This window comes from Scyliorhinus canicula, chromosome 4 (assembly GCF_902713615.1).
Source record: "Scyliorhinus canicula chromosome 4, sScyCan1.1, whole genome shotgun sequence".
Taxonomy (NCBI): Eukaryota; Metazoa; Chordata; class Chondrichthyes; order Carcharhiniformes; family Scyliorhinidae; genus Scyliorhinus; species Scyliorhinus canicula.
Genome location: NC_052149.1, coordinates 90,998,738 through 91,011,556, shown reverse-complemented (window position 1 = coordinate 91,011,556; position 12,819 = coordinate 90,998,738). Strand labels below are relative to the sequence as shown.

The 12,819-nt window shown below is 48.9% G+C and overlaps 1 protein-coding gene across 2 annotated transcripts in view; it reads left to right on the top strand.

Moving 5' to 3' along the window:
• The window catches only part of LOC119964795 (fibronectin type III domain-containing protein 7-like), a 39,325-nt gene extending 28,585 nt beyond the window's left edge, over positions 1-10,740 (top strand). The window contains exons 10-14 of one of the 2 annotated variants that reach the window (XM_038794791.1): positions 5,728-5,982; positions 9,503-9,763; positions 9,923-9,952; positions 10,099-10,152; positions 10,633-10,736. In XM_038794791.1, the coding sequence (XP_038650719.1) occupies positions 5,728-5,982; positions 9,503-9,763; positions 9,923-9,952; positions 10,099-10,142 (590 nt within the window). In that variant the 3' untranslated portion in view covers positions 10,143-10,152; positions 10,633-10,736. Of the gene's footprint in view, positions 1-5,727; positions 5,983-9,502; positions 9,764-9,922; positions 9,953-10,098 lie in introns of both variants that reach the window. The other variant, XM_038794790.1, reaches the window with a different exon arrangement.
• Positions 10,741-12,819: the final 2,079 nt, after the last annotated feature.

The following is a 12,819-nucleotide window of genomic DNA, read 5'->3' as shown; positions in this document are numbered from 1 at the left end:
ACTCCAAAAAAGACCCTGGTTTGACCCTGGATCCAACCACCCTCGACACCGTCCCCGCCACCCCCTTCCAGAATTCTTCCAGTGCTGGGCATGCCCAGAACATATGGCCGTGGTTCGCTGTACTCCCCGAACATCTGGTGCTCCTATCCTCACCCCCAAAGAACCTACTCATCCTAGTCCCGGACATGTGGGCCCGGTGCAGCACCTTAAATTGGATGAGACTAAGCCTCGCACATGAGGTGGAAGAGTTGACTCTCTCCAAGGCATCCGCCCAAGTCCCGTCCTCTATCTGCTCCCCGAGTTCCTCCTCCCATTTAGCCTTCAGCTCCTCCACTGACGACTCCTCCACCTCCTGCATTACCTTATAGATGTCAGACACCTTCCCCTCTCCGACCCACACCCCCGAAAGCACTCTGTCCATCGTCCCCTGCGAGGGCAGCAAAGGGAATCCCTCTACCTGTCGCCTAGCAAACGCCTTTACCTGCAAGTATCTGAACATGTTCCCTTGGGGAAGGCCAAATTTATCTTCCAGTTCCCCCAGGCCCGCAAACCTCCCGCCAATAAACAGGTCCCTCAATTTGCTGATGCCCGCCCTTTGCCACCCCCTAAATCCCCCATCCTTGTTCCCCGGGATGAACCGATGGTGCCATCCAGTGGAGCCTCCATTGAGCCCCCTGTTTCCCCCCTATGCCGCCTCCACTGTCCCCAGATTCTTAGGGTCGCCGCCACCACCGGGCTCGTGGTAAACCTCTTAGGGGAGAGCGGCAACGGCGTCGTTACCATGGCACCCAGGCTCGTACCTCTACATGACGCCATCTCCATTCTTTTCCACGCCGCCCCTCCCCCCTCCATCACCCATTTACGCACCATTGACACATTGGCCGCCCAATAGTACCACAGAAGGTTGGGCAGCGCCAGCCCGCCTCTATCCCTCCCTCGCTCCAGGAACACCCTCCTCACTCTCGGCGTCCCATGCGCCCACACAAAGCTCAGAATACTGCTAGTCACTCTCCTAAAGAAGGCCCTGGGGATAAAGATGGGCAGGCACTGAAAGAGGAACAAGAACCTCGGAAGCATCGTCATTTTGATGGACTGTACCCTCCCCGCCAACGATAATGGCAGCATGTCCCACCTCTTGAACTCCTCCTCCATCTGATCTACAAGTCTGGTGAAATTATGCTTGTGAAGAGTCCCCCAGTCCCTGGCCACCTGCACCCCCAGGTACCTAAAGCTCTCCCCTGCCCGCCTAAGCGGGAGCATACCAATTCCTTCCTCCTGGTCTCCAGGGTGCACCACAAACACCTCACTCTTGCCTAAATTTAATTTATAACCTGAAAAGGTCCCAAACTCAGCTAGCAACTCCATCACCCCCGGCATCCCTCCCACCGGGTTCGCCACATACAGTAACAGGTCATCGGCATACAACGACACCCTATGTTCCTCTCCACCTCGCACCAAGCCTCTCCACCTCTCTGAATCCCTTAACGTCATCGCCAGCGGCTCGATTGCCAGTGCAAACAACAAGGGGGACAGGGGGCAACCCTGCCTGGTCCCTCGGTAAAGCCGGAAGTACTCCGACCTCCTCCTATTCGTGGCCACGCACGCCATCGGGGCCTCATATAGCAGCCTTACCCATCTAATGAACCCTTCACCAAATCCAAACCTCCTCAACACCTCCCATAAGTACCCCCACTCCACTCTATCGAAGGCCTTCTCTGCATCCAACGCCACCACTATCTCTGCCTCCCCCTCAATCGCCGGCATCATGATGACATTCAACAATCTCCGCACATTCGTGTTCAGCTGCCTTCCCTTCACAAAACCTGTCTGGTCCTCATGCACAACCCCTGGCACACAGTCCTCTATCCTGGTGGCCAGGATTTTTGCCAGCACCTTAGCATCCACGTTGAGGAGAGATATGGGCCTGTATGAACCACACTGCTGGGGATCCTTGTCCCTCTTCAAAATTAACGAGATCAGCGCCCGCGACATCGTCGGGGGCAAAGTCCCCCCTTCCCACGCTTCGTTGAGTGTCCACACCAGCAAGGGGCCCACTAGGTCCACAAACTTTTTATAAAATTCCACCGGGAACCCATCCAGCCCCGGTGCCTTCCCTGACTGCATCTGCCCAATCCCCTTAACTAGCTCCTCCAGCTCAATCGGCGCACCCAACCCCTCCACCTTCTCCTCCTGCACCTTCGGGAAAGAAAGCCCGTCAAGGAACCTCTCCATTCCCCTCCTCTCCCCCGTTGGCTCCGACCGGTACAGTTCCCCGTAAAAGTCCTTGAAGACCAATTCACCTCTACCCCCTTCCGCACCACATTCCCACTCTTGTCTCTCACTCCAGCATTTTCCTTAGCCGCATCCCGCTTGCGGAGCTGATGAGCCAGCATCCTACTCGCCTTTTCACCATGTTCGTACACTGCCCCTTGTGCCTTCCTCCACTGTGCCTCCGCCTTTCTAGTGGTCAGCAAATCAAATTTAGCCGGCAGGCTGTGCCTCCCCCCCAACAGTCCCTCCTCTGGTGCTTCTGCATACCGCCTGTCCACCTCCAGCATCTTTCCCACCAGTCTATCCCTCTCACTCCTCTCGCTCCTCTCCCTGTGTGCCCGGATGGATATCAGCTCCCCACGAATCACTGCTTTCAGGGCTTCCCAGACCATCCCCACCTGAACCTCCCCCGTATCATTCACCTCGAGGTACCCCTCAATACTTGCCCGGACCCTCCTACACACTTCCTCCTCTGCCAACAACCCCACATCCAACCGCCACAACGGGCGCTGGTCCAGCACCTCCCCCATCTCCAACTCTATCCAATGCGGAGCGTGGTCGGAAATTGCAATGGCCGAATACTCGGCCTCCTCCACTTTCGGAATCAGTCCCCTACTCACCACGAAGAAATCTATCCGAGAGTAGATCCTATGTACGTGGAGAAGAAAGAGTACTTGCGTGCCCTCGGCCTCACAAACCTCCATGGATCCACTCCACCCATCTGGTCCATAAACCCTCTCAGTACCTTGGCCGCAGCCGGCCTCCTACCCATCCTAGAGCTGGACCGATCCAGTGAAGGATCCAACACCGTATTAAAGTCCCCCCCCCCATGATCAGACCTTCCGCCTCCAGATCCGGGACCTGTCCCAACATACGCCTCATAAAGCCCGCATCGTCCCAATTTGGGGCATACACACTAGCCAGTACCACCTTCTCTCCTTGTAGCCTGCCCCTAACCATAACATACCTACCCCCCTTATCCGCCACCACCTCCGATGCCTCAAACAACACATTTTTCCCCACCAGAATCGCCACTCCCCGGTTCTTCACATCCAACCCAGAGTGGAAAACCTGTCCCACCCATCCCTTCCTCAGGCGGACCTGGTCCGCCACCTTCAGGTGGGTCTCCTGAAGCATTGCCACATCTGCCTTTAGCCCCTTCAGATGAGCAAGTACCCTCGTCCGCTTCACCGGCCCATTCAATCCTCTTACATTCCAGGTGACCAACCGGATCAGAGGGCGTCCCCCCCCCCCCCCCCCCCTCCCATGTGGACTAGCCATAGCCCGTCGACTGCCCGCCCCAGGCCAGCACCCCCTGCCCGACCCAGTTCCCACGGCGACAACACCTCACCTCTGTCCCCCCAGCCCCCACCAGCTCCTTCCTGACCCTACCAGCAGCAACCCGGTATTCCCCTTTCCCCCCCTCCCTTCCCCCCCAGGCTAGGAACCCTCCCAGCCGCGAACCGTCCTCCATTGTACTTCCGTGGGTCAGCTAACTTCTGCTGACCCCGGGAACTCCCGCCAATAACCCGACCCCTCCCAAAGTGGGATCATCCCCCAATCTATCCCTCCTCCAGGCACCGCTCCAGCGCGGGGAAGAACCCGCCTCCCCCGTCACAGTCTCCGCCCCCCAGCCCCGCAGCGCGGGAAACCAGAGGAAAGCCCGTGCTTTCGCACTGCCCTACCACACCCTTCTGACGCAGCTCCCAAATATCAGCCCCACTCCATACCCCCACTCCGACATAGAATACAAAAAAACCCCCGACCCTCCCCGCAAGATACACAACTCGAACAGTGCCCCACAGCACAAAAAAGCATAGCAGAACACCCCCGTAAATAACCATATCAAAATTGTAAAAGTACAAAAAACAAAGAGAACACAGCAACAGCAGAATCCAGCACTAAAATATTACAACCGACCCCGCAACCCCCAATCCCTAGTTCAAGTCCAGTTTCTCCATCCGCACAAAGGCCCACGCCTCCTCCGGGGAATCGAAATAATAGTGCCGGTCCGAATAAGTTACCCACAGGCGCGCGGGCTGCAACATTCCGAACTTTATCTTTTGCCTGTAAAACACCTCCTTCGTCCGATTAAATCCGGACTGCCGCTTAGCCACCTCCGCACTCCAATCCTGGTAGATCCGTACTACCCCATTCTCCCACTTGCTGCTCTTCACCTTCTTGGCCCAGCGCAGCACACACTCCCGATCACTGAACCGGTGGAACCTCACCAGCACCGCACACGGGGGTTCATTGTCCTTAGGCCTCCTGGCCAGCATCCTGTGCGCTCCCTCCAGCTCCAAGGGCAGATGGAAAGACCCGGCCCCCACTAGCGAGTTCAGCATTATAGCCACGTAGTTTGTCAGGTCCGACCCCTCCAGCCCCTCCGCAAGGCCCAAGATCCGCAGGTTTTTCCGCCTCATGCGGTGATCAAGCTCCTCGAAGCGTTCCTGCCACTTCTTGTGGAGTGCCTCGTGCCCCTCCACCTTACTCACGAGGACCACGGCCTCCTCCTCTCGTTCAGTGGCCTGTGTCTGCAACTCCTTGATGGCAGCACCCTGGGTGGTCTGAATCTCTGACAGCCTTCTGTTTATTTCCTGCAGAGAGCTCAGCACCTCAGCTTTGAAGTCTGTGAAGCAGCGCATGAGAGCAGCTAGTTGCTCTTGGGCCCACAGCCTCCACTCCTCTGGAGCTCTGCCAGCGGCCATCTTAGATCCCTTCCCCCGTTTTTTCTGGGGAGCTGCTGCTGCTTTTTCCCCCTTTCCACTCCGAGATCGAGTCATGAACTGCGGGGAAAGTCGTTCAGCACACCTTCCCCCACCGGGAGACGTCGAAAAATTTCCGTTTTGGGCTCTAAAAAGAGCCTAAAAGTCCGTTTAAACTGTGAGCTCCCAAATGTGTGGCTTCCTACGTCATCACAGCCACCGGAAGTCGAGAGAGGTGAAAATTGGTGCCTGTGAGAGGGAAACATTGCTTTTAAATGAGTTAATATCAAAGCTACATGCCAAGCGGGCCGGATAAACCTGGAACCACAGCCTATCCAAGCATTTCTCAAATGTTTAAAGTGTCCACTTGCGTTAATCTGAGCAGCACCATGACCAATTGCAATTCCTCCAAATAATTTTCATGGGTTTATACTTACTCTTTAAAATTTTTGTCACGAGTGTGATTTTGTTACTTTAATAATGTATTAGTAGGCCTCTACTTACATTTTCTTTTTTATGATTATTCAAAATAGGCCAATCTGCATCCAAATATGTAAGAGAGAAAAACAGTAGCCTCAGTCTTTTAATTGTCCATTTTGTCACAACGTTTTTCCGATAATCTCAGAATTGCAGCATTTTTTAAGGATCACTGCAAAGGAATTTCTTGGATGTGAATATTGTATAGCAGGGATAAAGCTGAAGAAATGGAAAATTACATATTTAATGGTAAACTCTCCATTTTCCTCCAAAGCACCCTGCTGCCCAAATAACTTCTCAGTGGCGCAGATTACACAGTCAATGACCAACGTTAGTTGGACTGCTGCAATTGGAGCACAGTCATATACTACGGTCTTGGAATCATCCAAAGGACAGGCTAAATGCCACACTGGAGAAACTCATTGCCTTCTTGGATGTATAACTTGTAGCACCAACTATACAGTGTCATTAAGCACCGTTAGTGAAACTGGATTGATGTCAGTGTGCAACTATCAAGGATATTCATCAAGTAAGTACAGAGTAGAGAGGTTCCATTTATATGAATGACATTATTCTGTTATTATTAAACATAATTCTGGATATAAATGTACGTCATTTATTAAGTAGTGAAACCCAAACTTCAGGTTTGATCAGGTGAGCATATTGAGTTTGAACATGAAGATGCTCCATTTGCAGTCATTTTTGTTGCAATTCTAACCCTGATATCATTAGCTAAATTTTCCATATTGCATCTGACATAAAATGCAACAGTTGCATCCGAAAGGTGATGGCAGTGACCTACAGGCTCCCAGTCGCTGTGTCCACCACAGCACTGATCATCAGGTGCTGCTGAGTGGCCCCTGAAGTCATGTGGTGGACTCAATTAAAATGGAAATTGAGGAATGGTTGAGGACTCTGGGTCTGTATTTTTCAGAGTTTAGGAGGATGAGAGGGGATCTTATTGAAACTTACAGGATACTGAGAGGCCTGGATAGAGTGGACGTGGAGAGGATGTTTCCACTAGTAGGAAAAACCAGAATCACTGGACACCGTCTCAGGATGAAGGGACGATCCTTTAAAACAGAGATGAGGAGGAATTTCTTCAGCCAGAGGGTGGTGAATGTGGAACTCTTTGCCGCAGAAAGCTGTGGAGGCCAAATCACGGATTCTCTTTAAAACAGAGATGGATAGATTCTTGATTAATAAGGGGACCAGGAGCTGTGGGAAGAAGGCAGGAAAATGGGAATGAGAAACACATCAGCCATGATTGAATGGCAGAACAGAATCGATGGGCTGAGTGGCCTAATTCTGCTCCTATGTCTTATGGTCTTATGAACTGCTAGGTTAGATAGGTTTTTGAAAGTCAAGGGAGTCAAGTGTTATTGGGAGTCAGACAGAAAGGTGCAGCTAATACCACATTCAGATCAGCCATGATCTTATTAAATGATGGAGCAGGCTCAAAGGATCGAATGACCTACTCGTGCTCCCCAATCCTATGTTCTTATGTCAGTAATGGGGGAGAAGGCCGTGGTGTACTGATAGTTGCAATGCCACTGAGCTCTGAATCCAGAGGCCCAGACTAATGCTCCAGAGACACAAGTTCAAGTTCCAGCATGGCACCTGATGGAATTTAAATTATATCAATAAGTCTAGAATATGAAGCTTGTCTCATCATCAGACCCCATTAAACTATCATCAATTGGTGTAAAAGCTCATCTAGTTCACAAATGCCCTTTAAGGTTGGAGATTTGCCACCCTTAATTGGTCTGACCCACATGTGACTCCAGACCCACAGCAATGTGGTTGGCTCTTAACCGCCCCTTGATATGGCCAAGAAAGCCACTCAGCTCAAGGGCACTTAATGATGGGCAACAAATATTGGCCTTGCCAACAATGACCACAACCCGTGAAAGAATAAATAATTTTTTTAAAGGACTCTGATTGCCATTCTTGGCCTAATCCGATTGGAGTGTGGCATGTGAACCTTGCATCACACAGGCTCTGCTGGCAGTGTGACCGAGGAGGACCTGAAAAGGGAACAACACCTCATTTTTGTATGGCAGAATGATAAGTGTTTTGCCTGGCTTACAAAGTCTGCCTGGCTCGTGACCACTAAGATGCCCCTCAATCCTCCCAGAGACCAGGGGCTGGATTCTCCATCATTGAGACAATGTCCCCAAGCCGGCGTCAAAACGGTGGAGTTTTACTCCTGAAATTCCTGCAAAAAAGTGAAACAAATTCCCAGCCCTGCGAGGGGCTATCAGGGAGCCGGAGTGAATCTCAGAGCTTTTGCTGTAGATACGGGCCCTCGCACATCCGGCTCAGAGGCCGTGCATGCAGACGACGGCGGCCTCCAGCGGTCGTGCTTAGCTCCATGGTGGACTCGGACCGCGGAGCCAGACCTTAGAAAGGGACCCCCGATCAGCCGCACGCCCAACCCTCAAACCCCACACATTTATTCCCCGACCACCTATAAGGCCCCCCCTAGTCTCCAATTCCCGCCCCTGACCAGGGTAGCCACGGACTGAGTCCCGAGCATCCCGACCGGCAATAGCAGGTTAGTTCCACGTCGTCGGGAACTCGGCCGGTCGGGGGTGGAGGATTGCTAAGCATGCCTCTGGCAATGGCCCCCAGCGGCGCGGCACACTCCCCGGTGACGTTGATTTTCGGTGCCCGGAGAATCGCCGGCCCCGATTACGGCGTCAACCTGGATTCTTCACCGCGGTGCCGGCCGCGATTTCGCCATCGGGGTGCAGAGAATCCAGTCCCAGATCTCACCTCCAGAAACCTAACTTACCCCCACTTTGGAAGCTATCAGGGTAACCTGCTGTTGCAGCAGTCCAGAGGCAGTGGCTTGTGCACCCGCCCCTCCCCTTCCTACCCCTAACCCTGGAGCTCAGTTTTTAGTCACTGGCTCAATATAAATATGACATAAGACTGGGCCATCAAAATCAACCTGATCTCATGGCATGATGACCATCTTGCTGCAACATCACAAACAAGTGGCCTGGATAGCTTTCTGAGGTAAAATTAATCTTCATTATTTTTATCTCAAGATCAAGATACACTTCAGGAAATTGAATTGTTCCTGCAGTCAGTTTTGCTATTCTTTACAAGGAAGCACAAGTTTACACTTAATACAAAAATGTGATGCCTGCACAGTTGCGGGCATGGAATTGTTTATCATAATTAGCGCAAATGGGTTATAGTGGAAGTCTTTATCTGCAGTTTCCAATTCACAGATTGTCAATTTAGAGTTTAAGTAATTATTATTTTTTTTAATTTAATGCACCCAATTCATTTTTTCCAATTAAGGGGCAATTTAGCATGGCCAATTCACCTAGCCTGCATATCTTTGGGTTATGGGGGCGAAACCCACTCAAACACAGGGAGAATATGCAAACTCCACACAGACAGTGACCCAGAATCGAACCTGGGACCTTGGCGCGTGAGGCAGCAGGGCTAAGCCACTGCACCACCATGCTGTCCCTGAGTTTAAGTAATTATTCTGCATCTTAAGTTAGTTAGCCAATTGATTAAAAATGGACATGCAACCCATACTGTATTTTTGTCGGCTTATCAATGGGCACTGCACTCCAAAAGTGTTCTTTTTAAGAAGTGCTTTGAGGGGTTTCAATGTGAAAAAGCAGTGCAAATATTATTCATTATTTATTCAATGGACATTGGTTAGACAGGCAAACCAGGTGAATGTGGCCTAATCTGTGACAAGAAGTTTGCATATATCATAAGACAAGAGATGATTCATTTTAGAAATCTTTTGCAGATTAAAAATTTTGGTCCAATGGTAAAGCAAACATTGAACTTTAGGGATTTAGAATAGTTAAGCTTGAAGCAATGTATGAATATGTCCAATTATTATTGAGTTTATTGCCCGAATTCTACATAGGTTTGGTAGATTATTGGGTCCTTTGTTTCAATATGATCATAAAACCCGCCAAACTAATGTCAAATGTAATGGACTGTTATGTATAGTTAATTGTTTATAAGGTCAATGTGCTTAACATGCTTTTGTTTATATTTTATATCAGGTGGTTGCTGCCCATCTGCAGTTAAACTTTACAGATTAAGAAGCAATGCATTAAGAGTTTACTGGCATGCCACTGCTGGTTCTGTGAACTACATTGTCAATGTTACCAGCAACAATGCAAACTTCACCTGCTCCCCGATGTCCGGTTACACTTATTGTGACATAAGTGAGATTTACTGTGGGGACATTTATACTGTCACCGTCTCTCCCGTTTCCATAGATGGATCAATAGTCACGTTTTGTCCGATGAAAATGTATTCAGGTAATGTGATCTTATGACTTCAACTCAAAAGTCAGTTAAATCAAGTTCAGTTACTATATCATTTAGTCAGAATTCTCAGAAATCTTGCACAGTGTCATTATTAGGAAGATTAATGCAAATTAAACTTCAATTTTAACACTTTTATTTTTTTCCCCCTAGTCTCCTGTTCTATGAATTCAGGTGCAATGGGTAAGAACCATATCTTCTATAATTAACTATATTTTACTGAATCTAGTTTATATTTATAAATTAACTAACACATTTTATTCAATAATTTGTGTCTAGCCTTATGCATTTATCATTATTATTAACAATCAGTTTCTTTGTTTATTTAGTGATTTATCGAGGGAAGAGGAGCTTATTTTATAACGAAGCTTAGGAGGGGCAAGGTGAATGTTCCTATGCATGTGCAGAGAATTATTTGGCCTTTAACCTGTTTTACTGTATTACACAATGTTGCAACACTTTCCAATACATGTTTCTTTTACCAGGATTACAGATCAATAACATCAATTTATCCCAACCAAAATCAATGCAAAATAATGTTCCTCACTTACACTTGCATGAGAGAACACTGTGAAAGAACTGCCTATTAATTATTCTGAAAATCACTATGGTGCACTTTGTTGCACATACTGGATACTAATGTGCTAATTTGATGAAGAGTCAACTCCTTACTCTTAATCAAGAAAAAGATAACATTATATAATTAATATTAACAAAAAGCATTCATTACATTAACTATATGTCTCGCAAAATTAACAGTGAATCTGATTAAAATAGTGAAAACGAGTTGAGGACAAAGAAATAAAAATTTTTATGTATCTTGTTTAAACTTACTGCTTTTTACCCTATTTGTATAAATGAAGAAAAACTGAAGGCAACACAAAGAAGGAACCATGAGCAGTGATCACTGGAAAACATTGACTTTTCTTGTTGTGCATGTGATATTAAAAATAAATGCAAATCTAAATGTTTGTCTCTATTGTGTGCAGTTATAATTTCTGTATTGTGTGTACCCATGAAACTTGGTTATATCTGTGCTTCACAAACCCCGGATCTATCAACTACTTCCAAAGCCATTTTTGCATAATATCTAATATTATTAAACATTCATTATACATGGAGATAAATGTCATATCACAATTACTGAGCAATGATGGAATATGATCTGCCATTATTTCTGATATAAATAATATAATGGGGACCTGGAACTCTTGCCAATCAAAATACAAAACAAGGACACAAAAGGACCAACTCATCCGAAGCCAGTAACTTTTCAAGTTTGGCAAATTAGGAAAGAGAAATTCCCCAAGCTAAAGTTTATTTAGCCGTTAAACTTGGGCCTGCCAGTCACTTGGGCCTACCAGTCAGACCCCACCCATACCCTGGACTTACCTGCAGTCTGGCTTCCATAACCTCCTCTTCTGAGCAGTGGCCACCATTCAAACCTGGCATTGCTGGACTACAGCAGCTCTCTGAGATGGGACCTCTTCCCCAGAGGGGGGTGGAAGTCTCATCCTAAACCAATTAATGCCTTCTTGTGGAGAACCTGGCGCCCCGTAAAACCTAGCCCACCATGTTATTTAACACTGAATAAATGTAATGATGCACGATCAATTGCACAAAGACTTGAGTTGGATACAACTGAGGCTTTATTGCTCTAAGATGTGTGGCCTCCCACAGCAGCTGACAAAATGTCTGTAGCATGGAGTCTTATATTTATACTCAGGGACTACCAACGTGCCTGTAGTACAGGTCCTACCATACATCCTGTAATATAGGTGCAACAGTGGTTTACCACATTCACCCCCTTTTAAAATTGAGTCCGGCGGGGGTGGTGGAGAACTATTTTTTTTTAAAAATATTTTTATTCTCCTTTTTCACAATTTTTCTCCCGAATTTACACCCAACAACAATCAATAACCAACAACAAATATCTCAAACCCCATAACAGTAACAACAATCCCATCCTCCCACCATGCCTAGACATCAGCCCGCATGTTAACATAAACAAATGACAAAGAAAAAAAAAAGGAATCAGGGATTACCCATTCCGGTAGGGTGGGGGGGGGGGGGGGGGGTGGAGAACTAAATACAACAAATGGTTTTTACACTTACAACATTTGATAGAGAGAAATGGTCTTTTGAAGTCCAGTGGACCCGTTAGAGGTTTAACCGGTCCGGGGCCTTGATGTGCCGCTGGGAGCGACGTAGTGGTGGCGGCAATGCCGATGCTGGTCTGATGTCCGGTGACTCCGGGAGCGTGCCGGAATCCTCTTCATCGTTGGGTGTGGGCAGGGAGAGGATGGATGGTCCTGGGGGGGGTTATTGCTGGGAACGCCGGGGGAGGGGAGGGTGGCGACGGGCCGGGGTGTGTGTGTGTGTGGGGAACCTGCTGGTGCCAGGTCCCTGAGAGAGACCGTATCCTGGCGGCCGTCGGGGTACGCCATGTAGGCATACTGGGGGTTTGCATGGAGCAATTGCACCCTCTCCACCAACGGGTTCCCCCCCCCCCTCCCCCCGCTACCTTCCCTCGATTCCTGTCCATTTTCCCCTGATTCTTGGCCACCCGACTATTCTTCCTCTTGTTCGTTGGCCACAAACAGGTCCCGGAACAATTGCATGAATGGCTCCCACGTTCTGTGGAAGCCGTCGTCTGACCCTCGGATGGTGAATTTGATTTTATCCATTTGGAGAGATTCCGAGAGGTCGGACAGCCAGTCTGCAGCTCTGGGTGGTGCTGCTGACCGCCAGCTAAACAGGATTCTACGGCGGGCGATCAGGGAGGCAAAGGCAAGGGCATCCACCCTCCTCCCCAGGAATAGATCTGGCTGGTCTGAAACCCCGAAGACCGCCACTACCGGGCATGGCTCCACCCTCACCCCCACCACTTTGGACATAGCCTCGAAGAAGGCTGTCCAGTACTCCACAAGTCTGGGGCAAGACCAGAACATGTGGGCGTGGTTGGCCGGGCCTCTTTGGCACCGTTCACATCTGTCCTCCACCTCCGGGAAGAACCTACTCATACGGTTTCTTGTTAAGTGGGCTCTATG